Source organism: Nomia melanderi, chromosome 1 (assembly GCF_051020985.1).
Source record: "Nomia melanderi isolate GNS246 chromosome 1, iyNomMela1, whole genome shotgun sequence".
Lineage (NCBI taxonomy): Eukaryota > Metazoa > Arthropoda > Insecta > Hymenoptera > Halictidae > Nomia > Nomia melanderi.
The window spans coordinates 35,987,010-36,008,761 of NC_134999.1; the positions used below are offsets into that span (position 1 = coordinate 35,987,010).

General features: G+C 44.4%; 1 protein-coding gene across 1 annotated transcript in view; it reads right to left on the minus strand.

Moving 5' to 3' along the window:
* Positions 1–8,364: 8,364 nt before the first annotated feature.
* Positions 8,365–21,752, minus strand: part of LOC116432723 (lachesin) — a 78,301-nt gene continuing 64,913 nt past the window's right edge. The window contains exon 5 of the mRNA XM_076367572.1: positions 8,365–19,289. Coding sequence (XP_076223687.1) covers positions 18,874–19,289 — 416 coding nt within the window. The 3' untranslated portion in view covers positions 8,365–18,873. The remainder of the gene's footprint in view (positions 19,290–21,752) is intronic.

Below are 21,752 nucleotides of genomic sequence, written 5' to 3' on the forward strand. Positions count from 1 at the left end.
GCTGCGGCTGCCCCGGATTAGCGTTCTCCCCGAGTTCTTCTCGCTGTCTCCTCTTCGGCGACAGTGGCGACAATACAACGACCATACTCTCGACTCGAGAAAGACGCAGACACTTTGACCGACATAAATACACCCGAGCAATCCCGCTAAGGACTTACAATCTCGGTTGTAACGTGAATCATTCCCGACTCGGTCTACACGCAGACAGACGGAGCCCCGGCGACCCACTACACACGAGGTGTCGACTAAATGTATGCGAGCCGAATGACGTACCTATCTGGAAGATAAAGTTTGAATGGCCTGCGCCAGAATCGGCCGGCGAGTGCATTAAAACTTGAGCCAGTTACCAACTCGGATTGTCTTCCACGCTGTCTGGGTTTTGATGCCCGCGAACTTCTAATTCGGTCGATTTATTTCGACATCGATCCACGTCCCGGGCTTCCCCCGTTCCCGCCGCGGCGTTCTTTCGCCACGTAGACACCGAATACGCCGCGCGGAGACATCCCCGCTCGAATTGCGCCGCGGCTGCGGGATCAATCACCGCGGGAATACACGGGACGCGTCGACGGAACGACGGTTTCGAACTGGAACTGCCGAGTTCGACTGATCGTTCGACATTTTTTTGTGTAACTTCTAAGGGTTTGTTTATAGCAATTTAATAGACACTCTATTTTATTGCAACGTTTGCCTGTTTTAACCATTTTTTTTCTATATTTAGTTGTAGTATCATAATTGTAACATTTAAAGGTAACGTTTCAATCATTCTCAAATATTCTTGAATAAATAAATAGAGCGTCGTATTAAGCTGTAATTGAAAGAACTAACGTCGTCGTTTGTTTATAGCAATTTAATAGACACTCTATTTTATTGCAACGTTTGCCTGTTTTAACCATTTTTTTTCTATATTTAGTTGTAGTATCATAATTGTAACATTTAAAGGTAACGTTTCAATCATTCTCAAATATTCTTGATTAAATAAATAGAGCGTCGTATTAAGCTGTAATTGAAAGAACTAACGTCGTCGTTTGTTTATAGCAATTTAATAGACACTCTATTTTATTGCAACGTTTGCCTGTTTTAACCAGTTTTTCTGTGTTTATTTGTAGTATCACAATTGTATTATTTAAAGGTAACGTTTCAATGACTCCCAAATATTGAATAAATAAATAGAGCGTCGTATTAAGCTGTAATTGAATGAACTAACGTCGACGTGAATCTCAAAGTGAGAAACCGCACTTCGGACCGCAAAGGGTTAAAGAGGCGGAGTCAGACATTTTTTTGTGTAACTTGTAAGGGTTTGTTTATAGCAATTTAATAGACACTCTATTTTATTGCAACGTTTGCCTGTTTTAACCATTTTTTCTGTGTTTATTTGTAGTATCACAATTGTATTATTTAAAGGTAATATTTCAACGATTCCCAAATATTGAATAAATAAATAGAGCGTCGTATTAAGCTGTAATTGAATGAACTAACGTCGTCGTTTGTTTATAGAAATTTAATAGACACTCTATTTTATTGCGACCTCTACCTATTTTAATCATTTTTTCTATATTTAGTTGTAGTATCACAATTGTACCATTTAAAGGTAACGTTTCAATGACTTCTAAATATTCTTGAATAAATAAATTGTCGAGGTTTGATCAATGATTTGTTTGGAGATTCGATGTTTTCGAAATAATTGTGAAAAGGACATTCTTTTTGATACATTTGGTAGGTTTACTGAAGCTGGAAATTTAAAAATGGGTGATTTTAACATTTTGTTGTCTATGGAGTTTGCAAAGAATCAAGATTCTTGTGAGGAACGTTAAGCGATTCAGTTATTCATATATTCTTACTACCTAAAGCTACAAAATAAAGCTTTGTTACCTTTATATTAACACATTGCGTTCCGGTTAATTGTCAGAAAGCTCAATTGTGTGGATGGCAATTTTCACTGAGGTCAACTTATATCACTATACATTGTTATGGAATATATTTTGATTCGAATTGTTTATCTATTTAAATTTTATATTTTTTTCAATACTGCGGTAATTAGCCAAGTTGCATAGCTAAGTGTCTAAATAAAAACGGGAAGAAAACTCCAACACAAACGTATTCGAAACTGATGAAACAAAACCTAAGTAACACAAAAATCTTCACTCCCCATTGATCACACGAAAGCTACAAAAATTATCAATCATATCCCTCATACCCGAAACTACTGCTTAATCCTTTGCGAACAAATGTCGACACTCTATCGAGATCAAACTCTCACATTTGCGATACTAACTTCCAAACAAATGATTTAACTAAAACAGCAAAAGATCAGTAAATAGTTCCCTGTTCCTCTATTATCTAAGCATTCGACGCGTAATTCGACAGGATCTGCCTCAAGCTTCCTATATTTTAAATAACCTTCACCGCAAAGGGTTAATTCCCTCAGAATTCCCAGTTCAAACTCAAACATCGAAAAGAATTCGCCGCGTATTATTCCCCGCGGTTCCGTCCCCTTCCTGATTTATCATCGTCACGCCCAAGGATCCCTCCGCCGCGGACCGTCCGTTTTTTTCTTCCGTCGCAAGGTAGTCCTCGCATATCAACGAGTTCCGCAGGACGATCGGCTCGCCTCGTATTACCGATTGAAACACGTAAAACCGGGAATCGGTTCGCATTACCAGAAAGCACCCTGCACGGTCCCGGCGGAAGTTCGCCGGTCGCGCACGTCCCCGCGCGGAATTACAAGCGTACATCCATTGCGGTCTCGGGTCTGGGGTATCTGTTTCGCCGTCACGACCCGGCCGTTTACCGGATTCCCTTTTAAACCGAGAAATCTCGGGTCGCCGGGGCGCGTTCACGCGGAAATCGCGCCTCCGAGCAGCAGAATTGCGACCGGATTCTTCGCCGCGGGGATTTGTCAACGACTTTTCATTCGGCTCGCGCGGAACGCGCCGTTCGGCCGGCGCAAACCGAGCGGCGTCGAAACGCGATCTGATTAAGGGCTGATAATGTAAACCGTTCGTTCGATTGCCGGCTAGTTTCTGTAATTGGTGTGTACTGTTCGCCGTAATGACCTCGATTAGGACTGCAGAATGGCGGCGATTAAGGGCTGCGGAATTTAGCCGGCGATCGAACCCGATATTTCGTTTCGCGCGTTAAGAGCGCGCGGGGATCGTGTGTGTTTCGAACAAACAGCGAAGCGAGAAGTCAAATGTGAAATATACGTTGGATTCAATATTACTCTTAGCAAGATTTGATCTGTTCGACGTTGCAGCTGTTCGTTTGGATTTCGAACGAATAACTTCTGCTCGCGTATAATGATTCGCAAACGAGTTCCGGGAATGCGATCCGCAATTGGTTCAGCGGACGTGGAAATGACAGGGCAATTGGACGGATTTTTGTTGTTGCGGTTAATTGAGTTGTTTAGCGCTCGGGTCGGTCGTAAAATTTCCGCAGTCCCCGGTCGGGACACATGCTCGAATAAATTATTCAACGGGATGATAAATTAAGAATTGCGGGCTGGAGGAAGAATAAACGTCTCCGTGCCAAGTTATCGCCGGACTGCGGATCTTATGCAAAACGGAACACGAAAACAGAAACGAGATAGTAGCCCGCTAGCTCATTAAACTTTTCCGCTAAGTAAAGGAGAAAATAAAATTGACGCACCGTTCCACCGTTGAAGTTTATTCGGTCGTGTCCGCCGCGAATATTTTAGTCACCTGGAAGTTACTATTGGACACGCTCGAATTAAAAACTATCGTCCACGGGGATCGCCGGAGATTACAGGGAAACCGATATTCGTTTCGTCGATGATTAATAAAACATTACCATCGGAACGCGATACAGTATCGAGTTCGATTGAATTTCATATGAAAATAAAACGAGGAACGATTTACGGGAGATCTTTATAAAAAAACGTTACTCCCCGTGTCAGCGGCACGTGAACAGAGCAATATCGGCTCCGATTGTGCTTTACGTAACGATTACAAGAACCAATAACAGCCACAAGAGTTCTCCAAAGAAAACGTTGTTACCCGTCATTAATTAATGGCGCGTTAACGTCGACGCACAAAAGGTATCGAATTCGATTGCGTTTCACGGGGAAATTAAACGAAGCATCGGTACAATGTCGAAACGATAAACGTTATTTCTCCTATCAACACGCGCATTAACGTTGAACCGCGGAACATAATAAAGTTCGCTTTCAGTTAACAGAAAAATCGATGGAACTCCATCATCGGCGAAATATAAACGAAAATCACGTCGAACGGCGAGCAATACGTTGAAATTCTATTCCGCCGAGAAACAAAACAGAAGCAGCGACCCAGAAGATCCCCGCGGAATTCGAGATCCGAGCTGTCAATGATTAATAACACGTTAACATCGTAGCACAAAACATCGCCGGATTCAATTCCATTTCGCATTTTGTATTCCCGCGCTCGAGTACGGAACGAATGCGGAGAAATCCGGCCTCGATCCGTTACTGTTCCCCGGGAATCAATGGGAACAATTCCCGGTCGAATTTCGAGGGAAAAGTTTATCGGCGCCCGGTTTCAGATTCATCGGATTCGCCGGGACAGATTCGCGAGTCTGCCGCGCACGCCGCGGCACGCCGACGAGAGTTTAATGCCGCCCCGTCCGTTAATTCCGGCATCGCGGAGCAGCAACTTGGTAACGCGGCGAATATTGTTGCCTATCCAATGATAGAATCTCACCGTTTACCGCTGGAACGGCGACTGTTCGCGAGCACGTCAGCGACGAGATTCGTCGTTAATTCTGTTTTCGACTTCAAGACTCACGCTCGGATCCTATGGCTTCTTACGGTGGTAGGGTGATAAGGTTGTTGAACTGGTTTGTTTAGTTTCACCAAAGAAAATATTATTTCACACTGAACCCTTTGCACTCGGAGGTTTTTCAATGGAAATATTCGACACTTTTTGTCGAGATATAGGTGATATTGTTTGAAACTAATTTAACGATAATTCATGGATAAATTAACCCTTTGTAAGCCCATCTAACTTTGAAGTCACATATCAGTATACTGGCTTCTTGTCGATTTATTTCATTTTGCACTGAAAGTGGTGAATAAAATTGAGTAATCAGTAAACTGAAACTTTCATACGCCCAGGCGTGAAAGTTTAACGTCATTGTAACTAGAAAGTTACAAAATGTATTCATTTGATGAAATTATTGAAACTATTGAATACATTGTTAATTTGTATTCATATGTGGATATTTATTAATTTTCTACTGCATAGATTTTGTTGTAGTCATGAACAAAAATTCGGCCCATAGAGGGTTGAGCAACAAAGGTGTTTTATTTCAATATTTCACGAAGCAATGGGAAGTTTGATTTGAAATATTAAATATTCAACTTTATAGTTCTGTTGCGTCGAATCAAGTGGTGACTGAGAGTCACCTCTCGAGTGCAAAGGGTTAAAAGTACAATGTTGAAGTAATACAGCGATTCTAACAATTTCATCAACACAGAGGTTGATTTTGGATGTTCGTTTCTACGTTATTTGTTGAGACTGGGTGGTTGTTGATTACGCGAGCCGATGTTGTTAACCCTTTAAACTCTGTATGCTCCAATATTGCACCAGTTATAATATGAAATATTTTAATGAATCTTAAAGAAACTACCCTAAAATTATTAGATTCTCCACACATCCGAATTTGGCACAAAGAAGGAAAATAGAAGATGAAGAAATATACCATTTCTCATTTTCGCTAGGAATACTATAAAAAATAATTACAGTTGCTGATAGATTACAGAACAACCTGGAGTGCAAAGGGTTAACCCTTTGGACTCTGTAGGCTCCAATATTGCATCAGTTGTAATATCAAACATTTTAATAAATCTTAAAGAAACTACCCTAAAATTATTAGATTCTCGACACATCCGAATTTGGCACTAAGAAGGAAAATAAAAGATCGAAGAAATGTTACAGCATTTCTCATTTTCGCTAGGAACACTATAAAAATTAGTTGCAGTTGCCGATAGATCACAAAACAACCTGGAGTGTTAAGGGTGAAATAAAACCCTACAATAATCCCGCTCCACATTACTGGGAACAGACGAGCAAAAAATAAAGCTCCGAGAAAATTTCGTCTACTCCAAGTAGTAAGCTCCGTCATTGATCAGCCAACTTAACAGACCCCAGGAGCCTCGGTCACGTTCGATTCCCATGCAACTTCCCCGACGAGGGATTCGTTTCCCTTCAATTGTCTCCGATTTCGCAAACACCCCGTATAAATCGAGGATCCGTAAATGTTATGGTGTAAAGTTGTTCGTCGGTCCCAGCGCGGAGACCGTCGGGAAGATCGAAGTTCGCGATGGACGTGCCGCCGGAGGGCTCACGGGAAACTTTGTTTCGTCTGGTGTCGCGCAGTCTCCTTCTGTTTTTTAGCGGAACCGTTTCCCGTTGACCTGGTTCGTCCGCGCCGGGCCCAGCAATCAGCGGGCCGCGTCCCGGCGTGCTAAATTTGAATCGTTAATATCGTGTACCTACAGCTAGAGCCCTGGCCGTGCGTCATTATTCCAGAAAGATGACTCTAATCTATTCCTGCCGCCTCGTCAACGATCCGACGCCACCAGGCCGAGCCCGTTTCTGATTTGTGTCTTCGATGGGGATTACTTCGCACGGTTTGTCTCTGTTACGCTCCCAAAAACGACGGTAGGGCGCTCACCGTCGCTATCGTGTGAGAAACAAAAGAAGGAACCTCTACCCCGGGCGGCCAATCGGTACGCGTGTCCGACAAAGTCGCATTGATCGGCCGCTCGGTAGATGCTCCTTTTTCCTATAAATATGCCGACTTTTTTTTCTCGAGCATCAGTTAATCCTTAGCACTCCAGGTTGTTCTGTAAGCTATCAGCAACTGCAACTAATTTTTACAGTATTCCTAGCGAAAATTAGAAATGCTATATTTCTTCGATCTTTTACTTTCCTTCTTAGTGCAAAATTTGGATGTGTGGAGAATCTAATAATTTTAGGGTAGTTTCTTTAAGATTCATTAAAATGTTTGATATTATAAGTGATGCAATATTGGAGCCTACAGAGTTCAAAGGGTTAACCCTTAGCACTCCAAGTTGTTTTGTAATCTATCAGCAACTGCAACCAATTTTTATAGTATTCCTAGCTAAAATTAGAAATGCTATATTTGTTCATCTTTTATTTTCCTTCTTAGTGCAAAATTTAGATGTGTGAAAAATTTAACAATTGTGGGGTAGTTCCTTTAAGATTCATTAAAATATTTGGTATTATAACTGATGCAATATTGGAGCCTACAGAGTTCAAAGGGTTAACCCTTAGCACTCCAGGTTGTTCTGTAATCTATCAGCAACTGTAACTATTTTTTATAGTATTCCTAGCGAAAATTAGAAATGCTATATTTCTTTATCTTTTATTTTCCATGTTAGTACAAAATTTGGATGTGTGAAAAATTGAATAATTTTAGGGTAGTTTTTTTAAGATTAATTAAAATATTTAATATTATAACTGGTGCAATATTGGATCCTACAGAGTTCAAAGGGCTAATCGTTCGCTTGTCCGACTGTGGTTTGCTGGTTCTACTTAGGATGCGATGGGAGTTAATAAGTGAGAGTATTTGATGGTATTATTCTGAATGTCGGATAGAAAGTACGGTTTGAAATATAGGACATAACTCGATATAGAGGTATATTCCTGTGTCTGATCAGTAATGGATGTTTCTACTCAGGATGAATTACGAGTATATTTTATGGAGATAAATCTGATTCTTGTGAATATAGAATGAGATAATATTCTATGGAGCTTCGTTTTCGACTGCATTCGCGCGTCTGATCAATACCTACCATTTCTACTTGCAGCAAATGCGAATTAACCGGATGAAACGCCTTCGTTCAATTTTCTTAGTCAACTTTCGTGCTAGTTATTATCTCCGCCTTGTTGTATCTTGTGTGTTTTACGTGCACGCTTCCAAGAACATTCTATGTACCGGGTGTTTCATTAACCAATGTTTTATACTACTTTGGCAGCAACTTCTTTCTTAAGTATATGCCACGAGTGGCGGTCTCCTCTGAGGCTAGTAAAGCGGATAAGGGCTCTTCTTCGTCTGGTCATCTTTAACCGGAGTTAAGTTACGTGGAGTTGCGTTACAAGATGGTCTAATTAGTGTGAGCTTCGCTCATGAAACTTTATGGACTACCGTGCCATCCATGAATGGCAGTCTTTGCGTTTATTACAACAGCGGGAACGCCTAGATTCTCATCCGAGGTAAATAACATTATGAACTTATTCTTAACGTTTCCAAAAGTTTATTCCTATGGAATAAAAATCTTAAATAATTCAGAGATTCTCGAAACCTTCCTGAAAAGTCTATTTCACAATCATCGTTCAACTCTCTCTTCAATATCATACAATTCAACCATTTCCAGGTTTTCACTCAAATAAACGGCGAAACAAATGTTCCACATGCTTAAATATTACTTAAATTAAAAAATCCTTTCACGTCGAATCGACGGTGCTCTTCGTTAATACTCAAGAATTCCACTCCGATTGAAACGCTGCTACGAAGCAGAGTTTCAATCCTTTAAAGCATAATTCGACAGAGTTCGGAATACTACTAAATCGATTATAAAATTTAACGATTGTGAGAGCCTTTTTCTATTGGACGTGTTACTTGAATGGTTCTTTGAATACAGAGACAGCGAATTAGAGCCTGGATATTAATTGAAAGGGGGTTAACAGAGGATTAAAGGGCCCGGGATGTGAGCCAAGCAGTACAATCGCGCAAGATTCCCCCCTATTTAGCGGGGGGGAGCTGTTTGGCGCACGATGCGCGAAAAGTTACGAAGCGGAAGGGGATTAGCCGCGACGTCTCTTGATATTTCTGATGGAAAACACGGCCGGCGCCGTGGCAGGGGAACAGCTTTAGGCGATAGCTTTGTGACGTTTTAAAATATGTTTACGTAACATCGCGCGCCTTGAACGCGCTTGCCAGATGTATATTCGCTGAGACGCAATTTTCCGACAATGTCGGGCGTACAAGGCGAAATCTACCAGGCCGATGCCGGTCGGCCGACGTTTCACTCGAACAGCATCGAGAGTTCTTCATAGGCGTGTCTGCAATAGGTTAACGTGCTCGATGATCGATCGAATGTATCTTAACCCTTGCGGACGAAGATTCTTTGGAATGTAGAAAACCTTCAGATGAAGCTAAATTATATATCGATCGCTTAAATAATAGCAAAAACAAAAACTATATGCTAATCTCTTGCTGTCGGAGTAATTAAATCATTCGCCTGCGACTCAGTCTTCCAAATATGAACGTTTCATCTCTAGGAATGACATCCGTCCGCAAAGGGTTAAACCCTTGCGGAAGATTCTTTAGAATATAGAAAACCTTCAGATGAAGCTAAATTATATACCGATTGCTTAAACAATAGCAAAAACAGAAACTACATAATCTCTTGCTGTCCGAGTAATTAACCAGTTAACTGTGGAATTTAGCTAGAAAAACCTCTCGTTCTGCGCGCAATAAAATAAAAATATGGAGCGTGTACTCGTCGAACGCAGGACGAATGAACGTAGAGTATATTTTAATGAGAGATCAAAGCGAAACAAAGAAGTACATGTTTATGTGAGAAAATAAAGAATTCATGAAAAAATACTCGTCAAACACAGTTAACTGGTTAAATCATTCGCCTGCGACTCGGTCTTCCAAATATGAACGTTTCATCTCAATGACATCCGTTCGCAAAGGGTTAAACCCTTGCGGAAGATTCTTTGGAATATAGAAAACCTTCAACAGATCAAGTTAAATTATATACTGATTACTTAAATAATAGCAAAAACAGAAACTACATAATCTCTTGCTGTCCGAGTAATTAAATCATTCGCCTTCGACTCTGTCTTCCAAATATGAACGTTTCATCTCAATGACATCCGTTCGCAAAGGGTTAATCGAAATTTAGAGAAAAACGCGTTGAACTCACGAAATTCGATTTCATTGAAGTCATCATCCTTTATCGAATGTTCAGCGAGCATCCTTCCTTCGCTGCGTGGGAAGTAATGTTTAATCTTTATATTAAGTATCTTTGCGTGCAGAGTAAATAAGCGAAAATTGCAGATTTATATGTATCGTTAGAAAAGGGTTTATTCAAGAGGTAGGAATTAAAGAGTAAAAGGTGATAAATCCGTGGAAATTAAGATGTAAGAGGGTTCGTAGGTTCAAAGGTTAAAGGACAATAGGGATTTTTCATCGTGGAACAATGGCGCGGCGCGTGAAACGTTTAATGGAGTCGCGATCCCGGAATAGTTCGGTTCCTGGTGTAATAATCAATTAGCGCCGATCGAACGAACCGGTAATTTTAATGCGGCAAACAATGCCATTAGCATGCGACCCATTATCAGCGGTTGTAGGTGGTTGCTCGAACTGTGTCGCGGTGGAATTATTCTCGCGGGAGATACGAATGAAAGTGCTCACGCCCTATGAACCCATCCAGTTTCCGCTGCTATTTTACCTCGATAAAGACGGGGGTAGCGCGATGTTGCCGCCGCGGAATGGAAATACCGTCTATTGTGCTCCGGAAAAGTGGTCAAGGTGCAATTCATTACTTACATACACGGCACGCCGGCTGTTTTATCGGAATTAAATGCGATACCGGCCTAGGGAGTTGTCGATACGCCGCGCGGAGTGCCAGTTTTTCAAGTAGTCCTCGATTTTAATGGAATGAAAGGGAATCGAAATTATCGGAACATCGGCGGGATAATTAGAGTTCATTTATTCATGATTTTTCGAGTTTTCTTTGTTCTATAGTTAGCAATGAATGTGAAATGACGGTTTCACGTAGAAATATCTAGATCAGAAGGCAAGAAACGTAGAAGACAATTAATAATACGATCTTCAGAAGGAAATATTAATTGTTGCAAATGTACGAGACGTATTAATGATCTGCCGATTTTCATGGACGAATACTTTGACTTTTTTCGATGAATACTCCACGAACCTGTGTAATAAACGGTGGAAAATTCGCGCGCATCGTCTCACAAAGGAAACAAATAATTACGCTATCGGTGATCGATAATAAATTTATCGAAATTATACGAACGGGGTAATTAACTCTTTGTGCCCGATTCTATTTTAAATTAACATGCTCGTTAACCAAAATCAACTTCCGGAGAGCAAAGCTTGCAATCTATAAAATACTTAATTGCTACATAATTACGTCCGCCCTACGCATATATATAAATTACCGGCGCCGAGTGTCGAATTGCTCTGGAATTAATCAACATCAGGATACGTTCATTAAATTAGCAGATTTAAATAATTGAAAACAATCGCGTCCGCTGCGCGAACGTAGCCTCGATCGTGAATCTCGCCGCGACAGAAATGTATCGCCTGATTTATACATGCGCGCCGAATAAAAAAACTTTCCCGTGATTTATCGGGGGTGCCATGTTGCAAGGAAGATACAAATCTCATTAAACTTTCTTATACACTTTATTGCGCCCGGTTCCAGGAGATCGAAAATGCTATAACCGCGTAAAATCCGCAGTACGTTAATAAGCTGAGAGTTCTCAGTGAGAGGTTCCTTAAAATATCCACTCCGTATGATACAGTGTTCATAAAAATCTGCATGCGACTGCAAACTTTTGGTCGATACCGTGCGTGTTATTTACAACAGTACAAATCAATCGGACAGAGACGAAGGAAAACAAAAAACACCACATTTCCCTGTATAGTTCCATCTAAACGAAAGCCGGAGAGACATCGATCGAATCGTCCTCGAGATCTACAAACCGGCAACCGGTTCCGCGATTACAACGGTCACCGTCGAAGAAACATTCACGCAATCGACAATGGCTCATTAACGGTGTCTGTTCGGCAGCCGAACTCGCAGTAAACGGTATCAAACACGCGTGCCACGAGCCCCGTTCAACATCACGCGCCGTAACATTAACTCTTCGGCGCTCGCAGCCATCCACTCGAACCCTTCGTATCTCCGGATAACGTCGACCCATCGATATGCAACGGAATACACATCGAACGGCGTGGCTCGAGCCAAATCTGCATGTCTCGCGACGATCGCCGGCGTTTTTCGTCTTTCCAATTAAACGAAAACGCGAAGGAGAATCGAAGACCGACTTCGGCTGCGCGTCGCGGCCTATCGTTATTCCCATCTAAAAATACTGTCAAAGACTCGATCGATCGGAAAAGGAGAGGGAAAAAAGAACGGCGAAACCGGAGATGAAAATAAAACCGTGAACCCGTCGATGAAGATACAAAAGGCCGAAGATTGTACCATTTAACTTCTGGTGTCCGTCTATTTTTACCCGCGCCCGAACGAGTCGCGTCCAGGACGTCGTACGCGGCTCTCCGTTTTCGATATCCAGCGACGAGCGACACGTACACGAGCCACGCGCACACATACATCCGCGCAAACACACTCACACACGGAGACAGCCGTGCGCGACGATAAAATTCACGTGCAGAGGAGGTCGACCCGCCGCATCGGTCGCCGCTCGTTAATACTTCGGGGAATTTAATGCGGCCGGTTTATCGGCCCGGGGAAACTTACGAATTCAACGGTCGTGTATTTACAAATTCGCGAATAGAAAAGTTCCGATGAAATTTGCATGGCCGCGTTAACGGGGCCGCCCGTTAGCCGCGCGCACGCGGAGCGCGGGCCCCGTCGCGCGTGTGTGAGTCGGCTGGAATTCATATGAAAACTTTATTCAACCGTAAATGAGATTAACATTGTGCGACGTTCGTAACATATACATATATATATATACATACATGTAACAGACAGAGACAGTATTCGTCGAACATCACATGGAATAAGTCGTTTTCTCTCGCCATCTTTCTCTGTTCTCTTCGGTTTCGTCCCTTCTAACGTGTACTATTATAATATAAATGGGAAGCCGCTGGTCGAGCGGTCGGCCACGCACGGAGGAAAATCTATACACCGTGCACGCGCTGGAACGCGAGTTGCGCTCTTCAATTACCGGAGGTGCGAGGGAACTGTTTAATGGCCGTCACCGCGCTCACGGTTTTTAACGAACTGTGTTCATTCGAGAGACGCGCGTCTGTTTTCTAAACGGACGTTCCGGTATTAATCGAATAACCGGTGAGACGTAGATTCCATTTCCAACTTACGGATTCGCAGATGAAACGGGGCGAGCGCTCGCACGGCAAACACCGATAAATTATTGTAATCTTATGCGAAGCGCGCCGTTTTATCTGCAAATATGTACGAGCGATATCTCGGAAATCGTCCGAGGTCGGCGTATATTATAAATTAGTATTCTCCGGATCCTCGCGAGTAAACTACGGATACCTAATCCCATTGGAAAAACTGTATCCAGAGCAATTTCCGAATTCAGAGGGAAAAAGTGGTCGGTGGAAACTAGGAATATTCGAACGCAATCGAACGCTCCGTTCGCACCTCGGATATTCGAAGCGACACTCGCCGGTTGCCTTTAAACGCGTCCACGCACCACGCGCGGTGACCTTTCGCCGATGCGTCGCGAATTGCGACCGGGTCGATTAGTCCGATGATTCCGCGACGGTCCATCTCCGATCATTAGCGGTTTATTTCCGTTTCGAACGGCAGCGCCGGCTATTCGGTCGCGCGGCCGTCGTCCGCGTGCATGGTACGTCGGTCCGACCGGCGGTTACTCGTTTAACACGATCAACTTTATTATTTATAGAATTGGATTAGCCTCGTCGACAATGTGTACAATATGTGGAACAGCTGTCTACTATAGTGGATTAGCTTCGGAGCATGCGGCGACTCTAACGCTGCGATACATCGTGGTCCGTGACGATCGTCCGTGCCCCCTTCGTCCGTTGGGGGAGCGACGGAAAGGAAAACGATAAAATCGAGGATCGGATGGGTCCTCCGTCATTAGGATTTACATCGACAACGAACAAGCTCGTCGTATAGAAAATGTATGTACAATAAACACCGTCGAACGATCGAGATCGAAGTGCCGCGGCGGCGCGACCGAGGATCGAGCGATCGTTGTCAACGGTCCCCGATTGAATTCTCGATGGTTCTCATTCTCCCGCGGCTCTCTCCCGTTCGCCGACTCGCGTGCAGTTAACAACCGACGGTCCCGGTTCGATCGCGGCGGATTAATATTCGGGAACAACGTGTCGATAGTTCACGGTACGAAAACTGCCCTCCGAATCCCGGTAAGCGCCGGGCCCGTCTACGCGCGCACCTGAGCAGGGCCATTTCGCGGACGTCAGGTTAGAACTAATTTGGACATTATGAGCAAGGTCGTCTGTGCCGGAGCAGGGCAATGGAAGATAATGTCGTTAGGCTGTGCTGCATTACGCCGGGATTATCACGATTAATTACGCGCACCTGGACACGTAGGCCGAAATATGGAATATAACCGTTACCGCATCGGGGAAAGTTCGCGCCTGCACGGCGAACGGGGTGTCGGGAACTTGCCCGAAATGTTTGTTACCCGGGTGCGAGCCGATTCTCGTAAACACTGTCTTTAATTAAAAGATATGTCCCCTGTGAACATCGGCACTTGCCGGATTCGCGCGGCGTCGGAGCAAGTTTCGCCGATTTCTATGTTGCTTACTCTAGTGTTCCGAGTGTCTTCTATTCATGTAGATCTTCTGGATCTCTCGTTGCTGAGTGAAATTATTTATACGGACACCGATAGAAATGCAATCATAACGAACCGAGATTTATCATCACAACTACTAAACAGTTAGCACTGGAACTACCGTACCAGTCGAAATGACTGGTTTCGATTTTGTTTAGCGATTATTGATATTTTCGAAGCATTGAATATTCGAAATGATTTTGAAAATAAATAGCTTCATTTGAGTACTATAATGAATGTCTGAAGAAACTGAACATAATCCATTGTCACAATTTTTATAGGAATTGCATGTTAACCGTATTAAATGCTCGGTAGTTCTAGTGTTAAATACCCGAGGAAACTTCGGGTATACCTTTCAAATAAATTTTAACATTTTGCTTTTGCAATATTCTGCACCGCCCTGCACTTCAAAAATTGAAATAGCCAATGCTAGTGCCAGTTTAACACTAGAACTACCGTACCAGTCAAAATGACTGGTTTCGATTTTGTTTAGCAATTACTGATATTTTCGAAGCATTAGATATTCGAAATTATTTTGAAAATAAATAGTTCCACTTGAGTGCTATAATGAATGTCTGAAGAAACTGAAAATAATCTTACAATTTTAATAGGAATTGCATGTTAATCGTATTAAACGCTCGGTAGTTCTAGTGTTAATAGGATCCACACGAACAACGAGCATCTTTCGAGATTCAACGCGAATTTATTATCATCCCCAAACTATCTCACGATCTCAACAAAAACACTACTCCGGTAATTCCGAAATAAAGAGTCTAACAATGTCCACCAGTGCTAATGATTTCTATAACTATAATCAACAAAACCAATCATCCTAATCACCGAAACATCACGAAGCATTTCCATCGACCAATTCGTCGATCGCAAACTAAAAGGTCTAACGTATCTAACAATCCGCCGCTCGCAGCGCGAAGAAAACATTCCGCGTGTATAAGCGTGCGCAATCGGCCCCAATAAACAAGCGGTCATCGAGTCCGCCGTATTTCAAAGCAGGCGATTACAGAAACCGTAAAGCAACATTTCGGCCAAGCAATTCGTTCCCCGTACAGCCGTGTCCCGGATTAAATCCAGCGCAGCGGGCCAATAGCTTTCGAAACGGGCGAACTTGCCGCGCGCGGGGTCGCGGTCCCGCTCCGTCCGCGGGCGGTTCCTCGCCGGCCGTTATCCGTCCGGCGGCGGCCGCTCGCGATCCCTCATCCGCGGCTATTAACGTAACAAATTTCAGCGCGGCGCTAACTAACCGACCGGGTCCGTATGAAGTAATCGTTCACGGAGAGGCGCAGCGCCGCGGAAAGTTTTCGGCGGGCCGGGTCCTCGCGGCGGGATTGCCGCCATTAATCCCGCCACTCGTCGCAGACAGATTACACAATTACGGTTCTATTATCGCGGGAGTACACATAGCTTACGTTCACACATATCACAACGGTTAATACAGCGGCGTCACGTGGAATTGCCAGCTTGAGCAACGCGGAGATACCGAACGCCGAATTTATCGTCTGGCCACCACCGTCGACCCTCGACCCCCGCCCCTTTCGTTCCGAGCGACCCCGGGTTCCGACGGAGCGTCTCTATTAACACTTTGACTGCCACGTAAATATAGATCGCACGATTTTTAATTAGTTGAGTGTGTTCCACGAGTGTACGCGTCGTCGTAATGCTTGACGTGATATTCTTTCAGTAATGAATTCTTTAGTTTTTCACGTAAACGTGTAATTCTTTGTTTCGCTTTGATATTTCGTTAAAATATACTCTACGTAATATTCGTTCTGCTTTGGATAAGTACACGCTTCATTTTTGTATTTCATTGTGTAGAACGAGAGGTTTTTCCAACTAAATCCCACAGTTAACTGGTGAAAATCAGAATTTTTAATTTTGCCTTCGTTATGATCTTGACTGTTTCAATTCTACTTTATTAAGGACACTGTTCCGACTGCGTAGGAGTTTCGACGAGTGTTTACTTCGCAGCTGAGGTATTAACCAGTTGACTGTGTTCGACGAGTATACTCGTCATCGTAAAGCTTGACATATTCTTTCAGCGATGAATTCTTTATTTTCTCACATGAACATGTAATTCTTTGTTTCGCTTTGATCTTTCATTAAAATATCCTCCACGTGCATTCGTTCTGCGTTTGATGAGTACACGCTTCATTTTTGTATTTTATTGTGCAGAACGAGAGGTTTTTCCAACTAAATTCCACAGTTAACTGGTTAATGTAAACTTGAAGATTCTTTTTCATGGTAACGTAAAGATCAACCGAATGTTGTTACATTTATTAAATAAACGAAAGATATTAGAGCAATCTTTATGGAGATTGGAGACTGTTTTGACTACGTAGCTAGTTTTAATTGGCAGTCGAACCGTCGACCGCAAACACTCTCAGATGAAGAGGGAATCTCTATTAACGCTTTGACTGCTATGTAAATATAGATCACACGATTTTTAATGTAAACTTGAGGATACTTTTTCTAGGTAACGTAAGGATCAACCGAATTTTGTTACATATATGAAACGTAAGAGAGATATTAGAGTAATCTTTATGGAGAATCTCTTTTCATTTCTGATTTATTAAGATAACCGTTTTAACTAGGTAGCTAGTTTCGATGAGTGTTAAATTGGCAGTCGAACAATCAACCGCAAACACTCTCAAATAAAGAAGGATTCTCTATTAACACTTTAACTGCCACGTCACCTAAATAAAAATGACACGATTCTTAGACAAACTTGAACATTCATTTCCCTAGTAACGTAAACTAGGAACCAAATTTTGTTACATTTATGGGACACAAGAGAGATACTACAGCAATCTTTACGAGGAATCTTAACCGTTTCATTTCTCCTTCATCGAGACAACTGTTTCCACCGTGTAAAAACTCGAACGACTGTTTACTTGCCAGTCAAAGTGTCGAAATCGCTCAAACGGTCCCGAGTAAAGTCGCGGCGTCTTTTCCAGCGGACGACCGTCGATTCCCCATGATTCACGCGAGCGCCCTTCCAAGTAGCTACTCGAGCACCCGTCAGATCGACGATACGCCGCCCGGTACCTACGCTATTTACAGAGATAGAATCGGTCCAGCTTGTTACGGGATGTTTGATTACCGGCGCGGGTTACGGGCGCAGCCTGCGATACTCTCCGCTTATCGGACGCTCGCCATCTCGCCCCCATAGTTCTACGTATTACGTAATCACGATAACGTCTCTCACCTTTGCGGGATGCGTTCGACGACTCCCGGCGTGGCTCCGTGGTCCTGTTTCCGGAGTCCCGTACACAACGTTCGTCTTGGCACAGTCTAGAGTTTCTTTCGAACTGATCACACAGCGTTGTCGTTCGTTACTCCGCGTCATTCCTTTCATACTCCTGCGTGTCCTGCGTGGGAGATCGTCGAACGAGCTCGGGGTTACGTCTCCGAGCCGAGAGAGATTGCTCTGGAGAAAAGTTTGATTAGATCTCGGACTATCGATTCGGAACATCCGGGGATTTTATACGTTCCTTTCCCCGAGACGTCGGGTTTGCTTTCGGTTAAATTGATTAGGAGTGCATCTAAATGGTTTTTAAACAATTAAGGCTAAGTGGGTTGTTCGGCGGAATCTGAATTAGATATGAACGAGGTGTAATTGAGGGTTGAAGACAGGCTGCCTTTAAAGTTTAAGTGGAGACTTGAGATTTAGATTCAAAATACGAATAAAGGTCTAACTTAGAATTATTCGTTTATCTGAAACTGAAATTCAGATTAGGCCTAGCATCAATCCCTCGAATGGAGAAACTAAAAGCATCTTCAACCCCTTGGCCTATGATTTATTTCTCAACCCTGATCGGCACGGCTACTTCATCATTAATAATTTATGTAAAAAATAGAAAAATCATAAGCATATATTATACCTATATCTCCTTTTAAGCATAACAGTCGATTACAGAGGAACAACATTTACTTTGAATTCGAATTAACTAATACATATATTTGTTAAATCATGTTGAAAATCTTCACGAGTCTCACTCGTAGGACAAGGGGTTAATAAACCGTCCAACACAGACGACTCTCTGAAACCTCCGAAAGCAATCCCACGAACGAAGAAACTAAAAGGATCTTTAATAAACCGTCTAACCCAGAAGACTCTCCGAAACCTTCTCCGAAAGCAATCCTCATATAGAGACACAACCTCGAGGCTCGTCAACGACTCGCAGAGAAACACCGGTTACGTGTTCGCGATCACACACGTTGGTTCCTACTTGTTCCATGTCGCGCGTGTGCCGGTGTACGATGGTCAGTTGGTGGTGGTGGTGGAGTGGAGGACCAGCTTGAGCGTGGTGAACATCATCAATAGCGCGCTGCACGCCATGACGGATGGCGAGGACGCGATGCTGTGCTGCATGGCGGCGGGATTATCTCCCTTGAACACGTGCACCAGGACACGGGCTTTGCTCGCCTTGCTCGCCTCGCAGGTGTAATTTCCGGAGTGCCGATCGGAGGCGCGTGGCACCTCCAGCCAGCTCTCCCTGCCGATCAGATCGGTGCTGACGTTCACCCCCTGGTCGACGTCGTAGTTGATCATCCGGGAGTTATGGTACCAGAACAAGTAGGATGGCGTCTCGGTCGAGTTTTTCACGAGGCAGTGGAGCTTCAGGGTGCTGCCCGGCCTCACGAACTTCTCCGCCGGCCCAGCTATCTCTGCTCTCGCCTCTGCAAATGGCAGAACGTGACGCGTCAGACGTGAGCTGCTTACCGTAACTGTCCCCATATTGTTTACTAGGGTCCAAGGCGGTTATGAGGAGCGGGACGAGAGGGATGAGGTTATGCATCGTGGCTGGTTAAGGGTTGTACGGGAATGGCGTACCAAAGCTTCCACTCTCTCACTCCCTCTCTCACTCTCTCTCTCTCTCTTCTTTGTTCTTTTCCCTTCTTTCTCGCCCTGTCTCTTCTAGCACTCTAGCACGAGGTAACCGTTCCGCTATCTACCGCGGCGATACCGGTACTAGAATTTTAAGTTAGCTTCATACCTGGCGATGGAGCTTCGATGCTCCAGCTCGCAAATTGTCGAGTCACGAGTGAAGCACACCGAAGCCGAGGGCACGTACTTTCTCGGCGGGCGATGTTTCAAGGATGAAACGAGATGCCACGGTGAATTGTTTAATTTCCGAGATGACGAGATTGCCGTCGGCTTCTTTCTTTTATGGGATATGATTCTTTTAGGGGCGCGGGATACGAGCCCTTGCACCGCGGCGAAGGGCGCAGTCTGAATTTAATAAACGTGAGTATTATTTGTACGCCGGTGGAGCGTGATAGCGTTTTACTCGTTTCAATCTACGGGACGAGAGCGAGCCGTTGCCTTTTCTCTCGGGGATGGAAGTGCGGAGAACGCCGTCGTGAGAAAGAAATCGTAAACGGGTTAATGAGTCATAGGCGAGGCTTGTATTCGGCGTCCGCTTAAAACGAGAGTCTCGATAAGAAGACCGGCGTTTAATATTCAGCGCGGCTTTGATGCTCGTCACAAGCCTGCCTCCGTATTTCGACTGGCATTGATAGTCCCCGCGGTAAGACTGCCTCGATCATGAACATTCTGCTCTTGAATATTTAAAAACCCTCGGCCCTCCATCAAACGCGAACTTCCACGAAACTTCCGACATCTGCCAAATCAGGTCGACGGTAAGTTAGTAACGAATCCAGCCGGGCATCTTGCGGAATAAATAGCGGGGGTGTGGCTCGAGAAAATCAAATCTAATATGGACCAACCTACATAAACCACCTTATAAATACAGTAGTTCCTAACTGTCGGGGTAACGATCCGCGCAGCCTCGAGTCTTCCCGACACTTCGCCGAGCTACCCATCTCTAGTATAACCGAAATCCGGAACAAAAACCCGATCGCAACGAAAAACTGCAGAGTGACCTAGGGAACCACGAAAAAACTCAAGTACACTCTACATATTCAACGTCGTTGCCCAGTGCTTCCCAGATCAAAAACTGCAACGCAAGAAGCTGGAACCGCGAGGAACTCGGCTACATTTTTAAAGAACCACCTACATCTCACAACTTTCCCAACAGCGATGTAACAGAAGAACCTGCAATTCCAAAAACCGAGGGCACATTTCAACGAAACCAACGACATGTCGCGGTACCTTTCTCCCTGCGCGACACGCTGTAGGAAGCGAGGATCCACAGGTCGAAAAACTCCGAGCACATTTCAAGGAAACCAACGACATCCCTCGGCGTCGTTCCCTAAGTACGAGGCAGGAGAAGCTACAATTTCGAAAAAGCCGAACATTTCAGAAAACCACGGACGTTCCGCAGCGGTGTGCCCCGCCGTCACGCAACGTGGATCACAGGGCGCATCCTTCCCGACTTCCGGGACGGCCCGGAAACGGTCGCCGAGGGGGTGAGAATGACAGCGCGCGGCCAGGTTTTCGTTTACCCGCCCGACGTGCGCGCTTGTCCGTTGAACGGCGCGGTCTGACGCGACGCTGGCGGGTCTGTTATAGGATCAGGTGTGACGGGACACTGTAAACACGGCCGGAAACCTTCGCCATCCCTCTGGACGCGATCCCCGAGCCCGTCTGTCGCGTCTCGTCCCGGCCCGAGACCCGTCGAGCTTCCGGCGTCACGGACGAGCGCGCGTCAGCGATAGCTCGCCTCCAGTTTTAAGCTCTCCTCGGCGCGCCACGAGCGCTGCCCTCCCTTTTGAAGCGTGCACGCTCGAGCAGTTTCCCTCTGGCGTTCGATCGGCGCGCGGCCCTGGCCGCCCGCCTCTCTCACGACAAGTGCACACGAGCGATTTGCGGCAGAATGTCGCTGCGATTGTTTTCCACCGACGGCGAAACGAAGTTCCTTTGTCCCCCGGAAAGAAGGATAACGACTGCACGAGTGTTTTCTGGCAGAGGATTTCGATTAGTACTTTACGAGCTTCCACTCGCTCGTATTACGCGCGATGAACAATTGTATCGGCCTGTCTTTTCACCGCATGACGAACGGCGCGGTGCTTCGTTTAGCGAAGGAAATTAGATTATCGTCTGCTAAACGATTTATCGATGAAAAGAATTACATGCGCGTGTTTCGGGATGCGTAAAACAGGGAGTCGCGGCGGGAGAGGAAAAACACGGTAATAAACATGTCGAATCATGCTTCGCAAGCGCGTAACAACGTTTCGATG